At 46.8% G+C, this 17,863-nt stretch overlaps 1 protein-coding gene and 1 non-coding gene across 2 annotated transcripts in view; one reads left to right on the top strand and one right to left on the bottom strand.

Moving 5' to 3' along the window:
* LOC148143765 (uncharacterized) overlaps positions 1–17,863 on the top strand; it is a 163,791-nt gene that overhangs the window by 61,861 nt on the left and 84,067 nt on the right. Inside the window, exon 3 of the mRNA XM_087975264.1 lies at positions 16,240–16,659. Within this exon, the coding sequence (XP_087831390.1) occupies positions 16,240–16,659 (420 nt within the window). The remainder of the gene's footprint in view (positions 1–16,239; positions 16,660–17,863) is intronic.
* On the bottom strand, positions 5,801–5,872 carry trnae-uuc (transfer RNA glutamic acid (anticodon UUC)). Its single transcript has one exon. It is a non-coding gene; the product is annotated as a tRNA-Glu (tRNA).

The raw sequence follows: 17,863 nt of genomic DNA on the forward strand, positions 1-17,863 counted from the left end.
TACGTGGGGGCATAGCTTTAAATGAAGGGGTGGTAGGTATAGGACAGATGTTAGGGGTAGATTCTTTACTCAGCGAGTCGTGAGTTCATGGAATGCCCTGCCAGGAGCAGTGGTGGACTCTCCCTCTTTATGGGCATTTAAACGGGAATTGGATAGGCATATGGAGGATAGTGGGCTAGTGTAGGTTAGGTGGGCTTGGATCGGCGCAACATCAAGGGCCAAAGGGTCTGTACTGCGCTGTATTTTTCTATGTTCTATGTTCTATGTTGAGAGCTCATGTTGCCACTGCACAGAACATTGGTCAGGCCACGTTTGGAATATTGCATGTAATTTTGGTCTGCTTCCTATCGGAAAGATGTTGTGAAACTCGAAAAAGTGCAGAAAAGATTTACAAGGATGTTGCCAGGGTTGGAGTGTTGAGCTATCGGGCGAGGCTGAATAAGACTGTTTTCTCTGGAGCGTCGGAGGCGAAGGGGTGACCTTATAGCGGTTTATAAAATCATGAGGGATATGGAGAGGGCAAATAGACAAGTTCTTTTCCCTGGGATTGGGGAGTCCAGAACTAGAGGGCATAGATTTAGGGAGGGGAGGGGAAAGATATAGAAGGGACTTAAGGGGCAACCTTTTCACGCAGTGGGTGATGCATGTACGGCATGAGCTGCTGGAGTAAGTGATGGAGGCTGTATAATTACAGCACTTAAAATGCATCTGGATGTGTATATGAACAGGAAGGTTTTATGGGGATTTGGGCCAAGTGCTGGCATCTGGGACTAGATTCGGTTAGGTTCTCTGGGCTGCATGGACGAGTTGGACCGAAGAGTCTGTTTCCATGCTGTACATCTGTGTCACTCTGTGAGACTCCATGGGATTCTCTAGAAGAAATTGAGGACTGCAGATGCTGGAGATCAGAGCTGAAAATGTGTTGCTGGAAAAGCGCAGCAGGTCAGGCAGCATCCAAGGAACAGGAGAATCGACGTTTCGGGCATGAGCCCTTCTTCAGGAATTTTTAGCTATAAACTATAAACATTCCCTTAGTTAAATATTGTGACGTTTGAAGCCATTGTTTTAGTCCCCAAATTCGACCTGAGCTCCCCTCTCCCCCATCCAAGTAAGGCTGTTGACAGCATTCATGTCACATTTAAAAATAGGATCGATAGATTCGTGATCAGTTGGGGGATAAGCAGTTACAGGAAAAGGGAAGGAAAGGGCATGTGGGGAATGTCCGATCAGCCACAATCCTATTGAATGAAGAAGCAGGCTCAAAAGGTTGAATGGCATTTTCCTATTCCTATTTCTTACAGTTCCCGAGCCCTTACCTCTGAAACAGGGTCCTGGTTTCAGTATGTGCCATTACTGAGAGTGCTGATGTTCTCTTGTGCAATATCGACAACTTAGCAGCTGCTCAAACCTCTTGCTCCTTTGTTACCTCAAAACACAATATGCCAATGTGTCCAGGGGAGGTGATGGCCGACTTTATTGTCACCAGACTATTTACCCAGGTAATGTTCTGGGGACCTGGGTTCAAAACCTACCACGGCAGATGGTGGAATCTGAATTCAATATAAATCTGGAATTAAGTGTCTTATGATGAAACTGTTGTGGTTTGTTGTAAAAACTTATCTGGTTTCCTGCTGTCCGAACCTGATCTGTTCTGATCGACATGTGATTTCAGCTGGTTGAATCTTCACTGCCCTTTCAGTCAACTCTTAAAGCTCATCTTTTTTTAACTATGATGTTGCCAGAATGATTTATAGACGGCATTGGCTGGGACTTTTTTTCACTGGAGTGTAAAAGGTTGAGGGTGGAGGTTATGGTGGTTTATGAAGTCATGAGGGACAAAGATAAGTTGAATAACCAGTGTCTTTTCCTGAAGGGTAGGGGAGTTCAAAGTTTGGGAGTATATTTTTAAGATGAGAGGGAGAAGATTTAAAAAGGACGGAGGGGGGCAACGTTTTTTACATTGAAGGTGGTTGGTGTGTAGAATGAACTGTCAGAGGAAGTGGTGGATGCAGGTAATGTTACAATATTTAAAATTATTTGGATAAGTACATATGAGCCAAACACAGGCAGGTGGGTCTAATTTCCCCCAAATATTCAAAGGGATAGCCAGTCAGAGGGGGGCAGGGCAACGCCTATCGTTATTGTGTGGCATGTGTGACAGCTGCAACAAGACGTCCCAACTCCTGTGCTCAATGCTCTGACCAATGAAAGCAAGCATGCCAAAAGCCTTCTTCACCACCCTGTCTACACACGACTCAATTTTCTAGGAGCTAATAACCCGCAAGCCTAGATCTCTCTCAGTTTTGGTCCCCTTGGTGTTCTGACTTCTGACTTCTTCAACTCTGGATTTGTGTTGAACTTGATGGGATACTTTGTCCAACTCAGCATTTTTAAACAGTATCGCTCGGAGGGATTCATTTGAAACTTTTCAGGAATTGAGCTCAACAAGATTGAACTATTCAAAGTTACTTGGACTCTATTTTAAACTTACATCAGGATCAGTAGTCAGAGACATGTACAGCATGGAAACAGACCCTTCGGTCCAACATGTCCATGCTGACCTGATATCCTAAATTAATCTAGTCCCATTTGACAGCACCTGACCGATATCCTGTAGCAGCTCATTTCATAGATATACCACCCTCTGCATGAAGAAGTTGTCATTGAATATATTTTGCCTCATACCCTAAACCTCTGCCCTCTAGTTCTGGACATTGTCTCTTACCCAAAGCTTGAAACCTCATAATTTTGTAACCTCTATTCGGTCAATCTGCTGCCTCTGATGATCCAGTTCAAACAGTCCCAGCCTATTCAGCCTCTCCCTGTAGCTCAAATCCTCCAAACCCCTGCAACATTCCCGTAAATCGTTTCTCATAGAGAAGTCAACGTTTCAGTCCTGAAGAAGGGTTAATCCCCAAAACGCTGACTACTCCACATTCTGGTGCTGCCTGGCTTGCTGTATTCTCCCAACCTCCTGCTTGCCTGCTTCAGCATGCAGTATAGTGGCCCAGTGGTTACCACTGCAGCCTCATAGTGCCAGGGGCCCAGGTTTGATTCCAGCCTTGGGTGACTGTATGTGAGGAGTTTGCACTTTCTCCCAGCGTCTACGTGGGTTTTCTCTGGGTGATCCTGTTTTCTTCCATAAACCAAAGATGTGCAGGTCTTGTGGATTGGCCATGTTTTCTTGTCCGAAGAGTTAGGGACATTAGTCAGAGGGAAATGGGTCTGCATGGGTTACTCTTCGGAGGGTCGGTGTGGACTTGTTGGGACAAATGGCCTATTTTCACACTGAAGCTAATCTCGTCTGTGCTACTTTTGTCAGTAACGAATGGCAGAGTAGACTCGACGGGCCGAATGGCCTAACTTCTGCTCCGATAGTCTTGCGGTCTTAGGTTTCTCTGGATCATTTCTTTTGGCAATGAGCAGACCCTGTCCACTGAAAGCAAAGCTCATAGGATGGTTGAACTCCGCCAATGTGGAAACAGGTCCTTCAGCCCAACACATCCGAACTGATCTTCCGAAGAGTAACCCAGTCAGATGCATTTTCCTACCCTCCCTAAATTGCACACAGACCCCGAAGGGTGGAATTATTCCTGGGTTCTTGGTGCCATGAGGCAGAAGAGCAATCCCTGAGCCACCAAGGGGTTGTGGTTGTGGGGTGTAGGGGAGGCAATTGCAGTCCAGCAGATAATAAAAACAGCTCACCTACTCTCCCATTGCACCCACTATCAGAACTGGAAGGAGGTTCAGTCCTGGGGGGTGACCGAAGGCAGCGCGTCACCGGTGGGATCTGATTGCTGGGAGCGTTGGTGCCCCTGCTGGTGCTTCCGCAAGTTGTAGGAAAATATGAACCTCTTCCCACACTCGGGCGAGCTGAAGGACCTCTCCCCGGTGTGGACACACTGGTGATTCAGCAGGGCGGAGGAATTGCTGAAGGCCTTCCCGCACTCAGGGCAGCAGAATGGCCTCCTACCCCCCTTCGCCCCCGCCCTCCGTCTCCAACCCCCGGGTGGATCAGCTGGTGCTTCAGCAGTGTGGAGGAGCGGGTAAAGACCTTCCCACACTCGGGGCAGGAGAACGGCTTCTCCCCAGTGTCGACGGACTAGTGTCTCATCAGGGCTGAGGAATTGCTGAAGGCCTTCCTGCACTTAGGGCAACTGAACGACATCTCCCCGATGTGGACCCACTAGTGGGCCAGCAGGTCGGAAGAAGCAGCAAAGCCATCCCTGCACTCGGGGCAGTAAAAACGGCCTCTCCTCAGTGTGGACCCACTGGTGTCTCAGCAGGTGGGAAGAACTGCTGAATGCCATCTCACACTTGGGGCCGGAAAAAGGCCTTCCACGGTGTGGACCAACTGGTGCGTCAGCAGGGCAGAGGAATCACTGAAGGCCTTCCCACACTCAGGGGAGCAGAAGGTCCTCGTCACCTCTGTGGACCTATTGGTGCTTCAGAACACTTTCAAATTTCACAATATCCTTCTAATAGGAGGGAGACCAGAATTGCACACAATATTCCCAAAGTGGTCTAACCAATGTCCTGTACAGCCACAACATAACTTCCCAACTCCAATACTCAGTCAGAGGATTACGAAAGCATTCAAAACCCACAAAAAACAAACAGGAAAGAATGGAGGGAAAAACCGAATTTTTGAGAGTCAGCTTGGAAGCATCAATGAGAAATCGGCGGACTGCTTTTATTGGGTAACCGTTCTCCTTAAATACACTATATACGTATTTCTCTTGTGCTCTTCGTTGTTCCTCTGTGCTGCAGTGTGTAGTGGCTCGTTGGAATAATGTCCTGATGCAGCCTCGTTTATGGATGTTTGGATGATTGCTTCTGCGGTTCAGTACTTGGTTTGTGTGTGTTGTTTCTCTGTAGATGCTAGTTTGAACTCCCCATTGACTGTTCGCTCTACTGTGACATTTTAGAATGGCACTTTGTTGTTGTTCTCCTCCTCTTCAAACCAGGAGCCCCCTTCAGGCCATCGTCTCACTACTTGGAACACCAATATACAGACTAGTCAAAGGCCTCCACTGAAGACTAAAACACCAAGTCGAAGATTCACACCATTTACTCCATCCAAGAATTCCTGAACACCAAAGGCACTAAGATAGAAGAGGATGGAATAATGATGTCCTTTGACATAACAGCCCTGTTCACATCCATTAACATCAACGTGGCCAAAGAAAACTGAAGACACTACTCGAAGAACCAAAGACACAAACACAGCACCAACTTCATCAGCAAAGATAGCACTGACAACCTCGTGCAACTGTGCCTTACCACCCACTTCATATTCAGTAACAAGCCCTACAAACAAATCAACGAAACACCCATGAAACCACCAGTATCAGGATTCCTCGCAGAAGCAATAATGCAGAGACTCGAACAAACAGCCCTTTCAACGATCCAACCCAAACTTTGGGTCCGCTACAGCAATGACACTTCTGTCATCACAAAATGAAACAAATTAGAGGAAACCTACAACACCATCAACAATATCCTTATTGGCATAAAATTCACAAAAGAGGAGAACAACAACAAAGTGCCATTTTTAGATGTCACAGTAGAGCGAACAGTCAATGGTAAATTCAAAACAGCGTCTACAGGAAAATAACGCACGCGATCCAAGAACTTAACGACAGAAGCAATCATCCCTACACATGCAAACTAATCTGAATCAGGACAGTATTTAAACGAGTCACGACACATTGCAGCACTCAAGAACTGCGAAGATCAATAAATAACTCTACAGCGCATTTAAGGAGAACGGGCAACCTATAAACCCCCAGAAAATTGCTTCTCTGACCGGGAATCGAACCCGGGCCGCGGCGGTGAAAGCGCCGAATCCTAACCACTAGACCACCAGGGAGATGCACGTAAATGCTGACAGCTCTAGTGAAAATTTCTTCCCTGCCCGGAAATCGAATCCGGGCCACGGTAGTATGAAGGCTTTCACCTGTGCATCCACCAATGTCATTGCTTGTATCCATTGCTCCCGATGCGGTCTCCTCTACATTGGGGAGACTGGAGACTGCTCGCAGAGTCAAGTCACAGCACTTGAGGGAACATCTCCAGGACATCCGCAACAATCAACCCCATCGCCCTCTGGAACAACATTTCAAACCCCTCCCTCTCTGCTGAGGTCATGCAGGTCCCGAGCCTCCTCCATCGCCGCTCCCTCCCCACCCGATGCCTGGAGGATGAACGCCTCATCTTCCGCCTCAGATAAATTCAACCCCAGGACATCAATGTGGACTTCACCAGTTTCCTCATTTCCCCTTCCCCACCTTACCTCAGTTCCAACCTTCCAGCTCAGCGCTGTCCTCATGACCTGTCCTACCTGCCTATCTCAATTCCCACCTATCCGCTCCAACCTCCTCTCTGACCTGTCGCCTCTGTCCCCACCCCCATTTACCTATTGTACTCTTTGCTACCTTCGGCCCAGCAACCCCCAATTTATCTCTCTACCCTGGAGGCGTCCTGCCTTTATTCCTGATGAAGGGCTTTTGCCCGAAACGTCGACTTTCCTGCTCCTCGGAAGCTGTCTGACCTGCTGTGCTTTTCCAGCACCACTCTGATCTAAACTCTGGTTTCCCGCATCTGCAGTCCTCACTTTTGCCTAACCAATAAACCCAGTGTGACGATTTCACATCAACACACTGACACAAGCAGACACAACATCTGCAGAAACCCTAGCCACATTACATTAAAGACATCTGTGAAAGGATGTCCAGACAACTCAGTTCTCTCAGCATCATGGTAGCCCACAAACCTACCAACACACTTGAACAGCGGCTAATGAACCTGAAATACCCGATACAAACAACCAGCAAACGCATGTTATTTACAAAATACCATACAAAGAAATATATACATGAACACTGCCGCACAATTCTCTGTGGCAAGAAATGCTGGAATGAGATAAGGAATATTTTTTCAGCCAAAACGAATCGGCACTGACTGGACAGCCATTTAAAATCAACGCTGTCTGCCCAGGGTAGAAGATACGAAGGGATGAACAGTTTTCTTATTTCTTGAAGATTTACAAAGCTGAGACTGGGTATTGGTGTTTGATCCCTTTCCACTCCCAGGAGCCGCAATGGTTGGGGCGGTGAGTTGGGGAAAGTGAAATGTGCGCATGAGCAGCGTTTTGGGCTATTTCAGCTTCCCCTCCTCTGACAGCGCTGTGACTTGTCTCTGATGTTCTCAGGGACACTTACTGACGCGAGACAGTGAAAAGAGTCTCGTTCCTGCAGATCAGGAATTCAAACCGTATGCCGGCTTCAGGACAATGAGAAAGATTAATTGGGGTGTGTGAAGAAGCTGTGAGCTGAATTTCAAACAGGTAGGCAGAGTCAGATGCGTCATCCATTGCGCCCCTGACACTGTGCGTACATGACGCCGCCATGCTGCAGAGTTCTGACGTTTACACGGACATGCGCAGCAATGGGAACATTCACAAGGTGAACAGCCAAAGATAATCACCGTCACTGCTTCCCTTCCATAGTCCCAACTTTGTGAAGCAGTATCTTTCACTGGTAAAGGAAACACCTTTGTCCTCAGGTGCCTGCTTCCTTTCGATCACGACTTCACGCCCCTCACTGTTCTAGTCTCATTTCCAAACACTTGGCTCATATCCTCAAAAGCAGCTCTGTGGGTATCTGCTTGTTCCACTCTGACAGGCAGTGAGTTGCAGATTCCCGACCAGTCCCAATGTGATTGAAATATTTCAACTCCTCCACTGATTTGCATATTTTAAAAAACCGTGGAGGAATCTCCCTTTCTTTCTGACGACAGTTCTCAACTGTCGTCGCCAGGGTTCACACCTGCGTGGGGAAACCGCAATGGATTTCATGTCCGTCGCATTCACCACTCGGCCCACCAGAACCACACTGACAGCTTCATTTCCCAGGTCTCTCTGCCTGTGGAGCTGAGAAAGAGTGAATCATTGCAGAGTTTGTTTGAATCTCGTCACTTCGCAGGTTTCGAAAGGGTTAAATATCTGTAAATGGCGATTCTGAGTGTTTCATCCCGAAAGATGAAATGGACGTTCAGTTAGAAACAAAACCAGAAATTGCAGGAGCACCTCAGCAGGTCAGGCACCATCTGTGGAAAGAGAATCAGAGACAACATTTCAGAACTCTTTTTTTTCCTCATCCAGGTGCCACCAAACCTGCTGAGTTTCTCCAGCATTTTCGCTTTCTGTCTCGGATTCTCAGCATCCGCAGTCCTTTACGTTAGAAATTCAATCAATTCAGAAACCCCTTTGTGCTTTCTCAGTGGAGAAGATTTCCGTTTGGGAAACATTTTCCTGACACCATTAAAAACGCGCACTTGCGCAGCCAAGAAAGCGGTAGGAACGAGAACAACAAACACTTCGTCCCAGGTGGGCTCTCGAAACGCCAACCTTTCCGTTAACAGCCGAACGCGCTGACCAATTGCGCCACACAGACAGGCCCGGGCTCTGCGTGCACAGTCCCTTTGAGGAAGCTACGATTCAATTCATAATGCAACCTGTCCCGCCCAGAATTACCATTGTCTTCTATCAGTTTTACTTTTCCAGAATAAAGCCTTGGACATTCATTGTGGAGACATGGGGATAGTCTGATCCCACTATCTGCAGGCACATTCATGTCATGAGGAATTCGCCCTTCTTCACCGGGGCCATCGCCTTCCGAGCCTTTCAGTGTTTTGCCTCTTCCTGAATTTTCTCATTGGCCCCGAGCCGAGAAGGGGTTTGAATTCCTGATGAGCAGAGAATCGTTTCAATGTCTCAGACCAGTTCATGTCCCGAGAATATCAGAGTCAATCTCCCGACCTCTTAAACAAGGGGACAATGTCAGGACTGTCTCTGCTCAGTCAAACAGTTCTTCTCAAATTCCACTTCCCAAAGAATTTCTAAAGATTCACAAAGCTGGAGACTGGGATTTCTGTTTTATTTCCTGAACATTTTTCCACCTGCTAACTGTCAATATTTTGCCAAAACCTCTTCCCCATTGTAACACTTGCATCATGTCCAGGGATGAGGAATTTCCATTTTGTGGAGACATTCCCCAGTTTGGGAATATTCTCTTTGGAGCAAAGAAGGTTAACTGGAAATTCCCAGGGGCTGTTGGCAATGATGGGAGAAGACGTGGTGTGAATGGGCAGGTTAATGATCAGAAGAACCTATTGCCACTGACGAGGGTCAGTTACCAGAGGACAGGGATTGAAGTTCTTTAATGGAAAGCAGCATTTGTGTAGAACAAACAAAGCGAATACTGCAGAAAGCCAACGGGTCGAGCAGCATCTGTGGAAAGGTAAACAGAGCCGACGTTTTGAGTGGTGCTACGGTTTTTGTTCAGAACTCAGTGTTTTGCCTCTTCCCGAATTTGATCCACGTCTGTGTCTCAATTGACAAACACATGGCAAGTGCAGTGCCGCAATGTGAAGTTATAGCCTTTGCTGTTTAAAAAAAAAGCAGTGCATTGTTTAAATGGTGATTTATTGGAATGTGGAGAAAGTGAGGACTAGAGGTGAAAGTAGAAAAATGTGGCACCGGAAAAGCACAACAGGTCAGGCAGCATCTGAGGAGCAGGACAGTGAACGTTTCGGGCACAAGCCCTTCATCAGGAATGATGTACGGATGTACAAAGGGGTCTCAGAGTCCCTCCACACCAGTCAATGCCAGTTGTCGGGCAGATGCAGTAGGCAATGAGCAAGGCAAATGGTATATTACGAAGAGGAATTGAGTTCAGAAGTGGGGTCATTGAACATATTCAAGGCTAAGTTCATCTGAGTTTTGATCAACAAAGAAGTGGATGGTTATGGGGAGAGGTAAGAAAATGGTTTTAAGACTAGTACAGGTCAGTCACAGAGTCAGACAGCACTGAACAGACCCTTCATCCAACTAGTCCATGCTGAGTATGTTCTCAAACTAAACTCGTCCCACCTACCAGTGTTTGGCCCATAAACCTTCGAACCCTTCGTATTTATGTACTTATCCAAATGTTTTTTAAACGTTGTAACTGTACATGTATAAAATCATGAGGGGCATGGATAGGCTAAATAAACAAAGTATTTTCCCTGGGGTGGGGGAGTCCAGAACGAGAGGGCATGGGTTTAGCGTTAGAGGGGAAAGATACAAAAGAGATCTAAGGGGCAACTTTTTCACGCAGAGGATGGTACGTTTATTGAAAGAACTGCCAGAGGAATGGTGAAGGCTAGCACGATTGCAACATTTAAAAGACATTTGTTTAGGTATATGAATAGAAAGGGTTTGGAGGGATATGGGACCGTGTGCTGTCAGGTGGGACTAGATTGGGTTGGGATAATTGGTATGGACAAGTTTGACCAAACAGTCTGTTTTTGTGCTGTACATCTCTATGACTCTATGACTTCCTCTGGACATTCATTCTGCACTCAGACCACTCGCTAAACAAAATGCTTGTCCTGTCTTTATAAAATCTTTCTCTACTCACCTCAAAATATTTGCTCCCTGATCTTGAAACCCCCAGCTGAGGGAAAGGACACCTGTTGGTCACCTCATCCGTATCCCTTATGATTTTATAATCCTCTATAAGGTCACCTCTCAATCTCCTATGTTCCAGTGAGAAAAGTTCCAGCCTATCCACCCTAGATGGAGATATATTCATATCCAGTTATGAAGTGTTCAATGCTGGTGTAGGCTGGAAAGATCAAGTGGTCTACTCCTGCTACCAATTTATCCTGGCTGTTACGTTTCTCAGCCGCATTCTCCCATTTTCTCCCCGCAACTATCAACCCTTGATACTCTATCTCAGTGTTAAACATACTCAGTGACCTGGCCTCCACAGCTTTCTGTGACAATGAATTCCATTGATTCACCACTCTCTGGCTAAAGAAATTTCTCCTAATCTCCATTCTCCCTTTGTACTGAGGCTATGCCCATGGGTATTAGTCTCTCCTCCCAATGAAAACATCTTCCCAATGTCCACTCTGTCCAGGTTGTTCAATATTCTGTACGTTTCAGTTAGATCCCCTTTGAATGTGGGCCTGTTAATCAGCATGAACCAAACCCTTCAGGATGAGGACAGCAGGGATTAGGTTCAACAAAGTGAGAATGGAGGCAGAGTATGTGGGATTGAGATTTTCAGCTTTTACGGAATAAGAGAGGAAAGAAAGTTTGATATAAATTATACTTGATCAGATGAACCGATGGGCCAAGGATTGGCGGATGGCGTTTAATTTAGACAAATATGAGCTTTTGCATTTTAATGTGGCAAATCAGGGAAGGACCTATGTGGTTAATGGTAAATTCCTGGGGAGTGTTGCTGAACAAAGAAACCTTGGAAGGCAGGTTCATTGTTCCTTGGAAGTGGAGTTGCAAGTAGATAGGGTAGCAAGGAAGGAGGTTGGTACGCTTTCCTTTATTGGTCAGTACACTGAGTATAGGAGTTTGGAGGTAACGTTGTGGGTGCACAGGACATTGGAAAGGCCACTTTTGCAATAACACACTCAGTTCTGGTTTCCCTGCTGTCGGCAAGGTGTTGTGAATCTTGAAAGGGTTCGGAAAAGATTTAGGAGGTTGTTGCCAGAGTTAGAGGGTTTGTGCTACAGGGAGAGGCTGAACAGGCTCGGGCTGTATTCCCTGGAGCGTCGGTGACCATTCGAAGTTTATAAGGGTAATGTATAGGGTGAATAACGGAGATCTTTGCCCCAGTATATGGGAGTCCTAAAGTGGAGAGTATAAGTTGTGGTGAGGGGGGAAGACTTTAAAGGGACCTGAGAGGCAGCATTTTCATGCAGAGGGTGATGTGTGTATGGAACGAGCTGCCAGAGGAAATAGTGGAGGCTGGCACAATTACAATATTTAAAGGCATCTGGAAGGGTATATGAATCGGAAGATTTAGAGGGTTATGGGCCAACTGCTGGCAAATGGGACGAGATTAATTTTGGATATCTGGTTGGCACGGACGAGTTGGACGAATGGTCTGTTTCCGTGCTGCATGACTCTAATGATCTTTGGTGAAAGCAGAAGTGTCGTTGTGAAGAGTGGACTTTCAGAAGCAGCTTTCAAAGATGTTTTGCCCTTACGGGGAGCAGAAGTCTTCCATTTGTGAGATAGCAGCTGGATGAGTGAGTACATCCAGGATGTTGTTCGAAAGTGGGAATTCATTGTACTGTAGGGTTGAAGTGTTTTAAGTTTTACCGGCAGTATGTACAGTATGCTGAGCCGGGAGCCTAGTGAAGGGTTAGGTAGGTTTTTGTTTTAAACTGCTCATTTCTGTCAGGCTCCAGCCTTGTATTTCCAATGCTGTCAATCAGAAGGTGCAGTAAATCAGTAACTGGTATCGTTAGAAGCCTTACAATTTTCAGTACTGCAGGTATTGCATTGTTTCATCAGCATTGTAAAGGTCACTGGCAGCAGCAGCAGGTGTGGGCTGTATTCACTAGAAATGATTAAGCATTTAGATAACACACATACAAGAGGGCAAAGTGGGAATTGTCTTTCGATTTGTGGAAGATGGGACATTCTGTGTGCTGTGATCTGGGGCAAACATAGCTGCAGTAGATCATTGAATCCCTACAGTGTGGAAGCAGGCCATTCAGGCCATCAAGTCCACACTGAGCCCTCCAAAAACATACCACCCAGACACACCTCCCAACCACTCCACCATCACCACCCCATCAGGTCTTTTCTGCTGGTGGGTGAGACTAGGCTGCAACATTAGTGGGGAGTAGATTTCAGACAGAGATGAGGAGGAGCTGCTTTTCCCAGAGGGCGGTGCATCTATGGAATTCTGTGCTCAAGGTAGCCGGAGAGGCAGCTTCATTAAGACACTATTGGATGGGTTTTTGCGTGGTAGGGGAATTAAGGGTAGTTGGGATAATGCAATTAGGAGGAGCTGAGATGATTGATGGATCAGCCATGATTTTAATGAATGGCGGAGCAGGGTCGATGGGCCAAATGGCCTATTCCTTCTATTACTTTGAAACTATAACCCTGCGTTTCCCATGGCTAACCTACCTAACCTGCACATCCCTCGACACTGGGCAATTTAGCATGGCCAATCCAAATCAAGGCCAGTGAGCAATGTAGTGATGTGGAAACCAAACACAAGAGAATGATAGAAAGGGACAAGGAGAACAAATGTACCAGCAATCAAATCTGGATTCTAACCATCACAAAAAATAAAACTAAAAGCTCAGTATGTGAATGTGTGCTGCATTGTAACAAAAGCGAATTACTTCACTGCACACGTTGAAGATAATAATTCTGATCTGAGACTCCTTACAGGAGATATGGCTTCAGAATGACAAGGATTGGATCCGGAATTTAGAGGTAATACGTGGCATTCAAGTCGAGTGGGAAGCTCAGTAAAGGTAGAGGGCGGGCACTGCTTATCAAAGCACTGATAACATGGTAGTCTGGTGTCAGCTCGGATTTCAGGTCCTGATTTCTCTGTCCTCTGATCTCCCTGTTCCCACAGAGCTAGATGTTGTCTGTCCTCAGCTCTGCTTGGTTTATGCTGAAGCTTTGACCCCCTTTCACACCTTCTGGAGCAATAAAATATTCTGATCCTCCTAGAAATGACACCTTATCTATACCCCACCTGGTTTAAAAATCTCTATAAGGTTATCTGTCAACTTGCTCGGCTCCGTTGGAAAAATGTCCCAACTTCTGCTTAACTCAAACCCTCCATTCCCAGCAACATCCTGGTAAAGTAGGGAATAGGTAATTGCATCAAATCACACAAATGTACTGTCTGAAACAATCTGGCTGTGTTCTTGCCTGAGATATTGAGAGTCCCTGGTCTAAGTAATTACGAATGCAATAATTGTGGTCCCAGAATTGAACAATCATTTTGCAACAAAGGGGTCTACTCTGATAAGGAGGTAGTGGTCATTTCTAGGGTAAGTTAACAGTTTGTAGATCAGGGAGATGAAGTTCCAGACACTTGGGAAGGGCAAGAAATGACTGTGATAAATAAGATAAAGAACTGTGGATGCTGGAAATCTGAAACCAAAACTGAGAACACTGGAAAAACTCAGCAGGACTGGAAGCATCTGTGGAGAGAAAGCAGAGTTAAAGTTTCGAGTCCAACAACTCCTTTTCAGGATTCTGAAATAGTTTGTGAGAACCCCTTAAGACATCTGCCCAGCTTTAAGACAATAACACACAGGAGCAGGATGAAGCCATTTGGCCCATCGAGTCTGCTCCACCAGTCGATAGTCGATGATGTATTTCTCCATCCCATTCTGCTGCCCTCTCCTCATAAACCTTGACCCCTTCCTAATCAAGAACCTATCTCTGTCTTAAATGCCCTCAATGACTTTGCATCTTCAACCCTTCTCCTAGTGGAAACAAGGATCCGCGTTCTATTCCAGCCTTGGGGCGACTGTCTGTGTGGAGTTTGCACATTCCTCCTGCCGTGTCTGCGTGGGTTTCCTCCGGGTGCTCTGATTTCCTACCAAAACCTAAAGATGTGCAGGTTCGGGTGAATTGGCCATTCTAAATAGGCCCACAGTGTGCAGGTCAGGTGCATTTAGTCAGGAGTAAATGTAGAGTAATGGGATAGGGGAATGTGTATGGATGGGTTACCCTTTGGATGGTCGGTGTGGACTTGTTCGACTGAATGGTGAGTGTGAAGCTAAAAGTAAACGCTATGCATTGCTTGAGCTTTTTTCCCTGGTATACCAGACGCTGAGGGGTGACCTTGCAGACGTTTATAGAATCATGAGAGGCATGGAAAGGGTAAATATACAAGGTCATTTCCCTGGGATGAGGGAAGTCCAGAACAGGAGGGTAATATGTTTGGGGTGAGGGAGGCAAGTGTAAAGAATGATCTGCCGGAGGAAGTGGTAGATGTCGGTTCAATTATAGCATTGAAAAGGCATCTGGATGGGTATATGAATAGGACGGGTTCAGAGGGATATGGTCCAAGTGCTGGTAAATGAGACAAGATTAATTTAGGCTATCTGGTCGGCTCGGATGATTTGGACCGAAGGACCTGTTTCTGTGCTGTATATCTCTATGACTCTGGCTTGCCCTTAATGTTTGCCATGCCTGTATGTTCAGTTTCTGTCTGGTGTCGGTGCCAATGCCTTGATATCTCATTTCCTCCATCTCCACTCTTCCACCTCCCCAGATGTTAACCATTCCGTGTCTGGTTGTTTGTCAAGAAGCGGTGTTGAAGGTTCATCCTGAATTGAGCTGAAAATGTGTTGCTGGAAAAGCGCAGCAGGTCAGGCAGCATCCAAGGAGCAGTAGAATCGATGTTTCAGGCATGAGCCCTTCTTGCCTGAAGAAGGGCTCATGCTCGAACCGTCGATTCTCCAGCTCCTTGGATACTGCCTGACCTGCTGCGCTTTTCCATCAACACATTTTCACCTCTGATCTCCAGCATCTGCAGTCTTCACTTTCTCCTCATCCTGAATTGACACTCTTTTGCTTCCCAAAAGCAGACTTACTCACTCCTAGATGTCGTGAAAGATACGAACTTTCAGGTGGAGGTATCCAAAATTCAGAGGTGTCTATCTTGATGTTTTTACTTTTCGGTCTCTGTTAGTTCCTGAATCAGTACCATCGGGAGAATTAGTTTGAGCGGAGTGAGAAGAGAGGGGTGAGAGGGGGTGGGATGGTGCTTTCAATTTTGTGGAAAAAGTAAAGAATGTTCTTCAGAAAGTAGAATTGCTTGTTTGGAATTTCTAACCTAGACTGACAGTAATGACATTTGTAATCTCTTTTTACAGATTATTTGAAGATCTGAAGACGGACGTTTCCAAATCAATAGATGAAGGGCTTTGCCTGAAACATTGACTCTGCTGCTCCTCGGATGCTGCCTGATCTGCTGTGCTTTTCCAGCATTGCACTTTAACTCTGACTCTCCAGCATTTGCATCCTTAATTTCATGTCAATGTCTGGCAGTCGCTGAATCCATCGGGATGATAACAACTTTCGGCTATGATTCTGTGAGAAGAAACCAAGCTTTTTGCTTCCTGTTTCAGTACGTTTTCAGCATCAATGAGACTGGAAGAGAGATCCTACTGTTGCAGCACTCTGATTGTGGAGCCAGAAAAAGTTATACCAACTGGGAAGAGGAATTCACGGCAGGGAGGTGCTGTACACGCGTTTGTGTGCAGCTGAAGCATCTGTCATGGAGAAACTCAAGGAATCCCGCCCCGTGGAGAAACCGTGGAAGTTTGGCGACTGTGGGAAAGGGAACCGTTTCCCATCTGACCTGGAGACTCATGGGTGCAGTCACACCAGGATAGGCCGTTCTCCTGCTCTGAATGCGGGAAGACCTTCAACAATTCCTCTGTCCTGCAGAGGTGCCAGCGCGTCCACACGGGCGATAAGCCTTTCCCCTGCTCTGAGTGCGGAAAGGGCTTCAGCAATTCCTTCCACCTGCTGAGGCACCAGGGGGTCCACACGGGGGAGAGGCCCTTCAGATGTCCTAAGTGCGGGAATACCTTTAGCAGTTCTTACGTTCTGCAGAGGCACCAGCGGGTCCACACAGGCGAGAGGCCATTCGCCTGCCCCGAATGCGGGAAGGCCTTCAGCTATTCCTCCGTCCTGCTGACCCACCGCCGGGTCCACACAGTGGAGAAGCCCTTCATTTGCACCAAGTGCGGGAAGGCCTTCAACGATACCTCTACCCTGCTGAGGCACCAGCGGATCCACACCGGGGAGAGGCTGTTCTCCTGCCCATGTGTGGGAAGGCCTTTACCCAGGCATCCCACATTGTGGCCCACCTTCGGGTCCACATGGGGGAGAGTCCCTTCCCCTGCCCAGGGTGCGGGAAGGCCTTCAGCAATTCCTCCCACCTGCTGAGGCACAGGCGGGGCCATACCTGGGAGAGGCCGTTCACCTGCCCCGAGTACAGGTGGAGATTCCCATCAATCTGCACCTTGCAGAAGCACCAGCGGGCACACCAGTGCTCCCAACAATCTGATTCTGCTGGTGAAACTGCTGTGAGTCACTGCCAGGACTGAACCCCTGCCCATTCTGACAGTGCTTATAGTGGGAGAGTCGATCGGATATTTTTGTTTTATGCCCTCATGCCCACCCACCCCAACCTCGAAACTTTGCTTCCAGTGGGCGCTGCTGCTCTTTGAGCCCAGGAGCTGTTCTCTGTAGTTTTTTTTTTCTGTCCAGTTAAAGAATTGTTGGCTCTGTCTGGGAACGAGGCCCAGTCTGTAAGAAATAATTGAATACTTCAGGGTGTCCATTCACATTCAGCAGTGACTTTTAAATTAAATTTACGGTGAACAACTCATCATGGAAGAATTGCCGAATAGCTTGGCAATCCATTGTTGGAAATTGTTTGCTTGAATTGATAACTTTAAAAATTCTCTTCCTTAATTTACCCCGAAATTTCTGTCTATGAGATGGTGGAGGACTTGATCAAAGGGCTTAAATCATTGCTATTAACTGGACTAACTTGTTTAACTTTGCCGTAGTAAATTTGCGGTATTCATAACTGTTTGTTTTTGTTTAAATTATAATTCTAGTGTGCAAGATCTGTTCATCAAATCGAGTTGGGAACAGTTAAGAAATTTTGAGAGATTGTGGGGAGGGGCTGTATGCACGTCTGTATAAGGCTGAAGCTTCGGTCATGGAGAAACCCAAGGAATCCTGCCCTGTGGAGAAACCGTGGAAGTGTGGCGAGTGCGGGAAAGGCTTCTGTTTTCCGTCTGACCTGGACACTTCTTGGTGAAATCACACTGGGGAGGGGCTGTTTTTCTGTCCCGAGTGTGGGAAGGGCTACAGCAATTTCTCCCTCCTGCAGAAGCGCCAGCGGGGAGAGGCTGTTCTCCTGCCCCGAGTGCAGAAAGGGCTTCAGCAACTCCTCCGCCTGGCTGAGGCACCAGCGGGTCCACCTGTCCCTATTGCAAG

This window comes from Chiloscyllium plagiosum, unplaced genomic scaffold (assembly GCF_037043375.1).
Source record: "Chiloscyllium plagiosum isolate Xiang-an unplaced genomic scaffold, Cpla_swu_hap1 HiC_scaffold_27, whole genome shotgun sequence".
Taxonomy (NCBI): Eukaryota; Metazoa; Chordata; class Chondrichthyes; order Orectolobiformes; family Hemiscylliidae; genus Chiloscyllium; species Chiloscyllium plagiosum.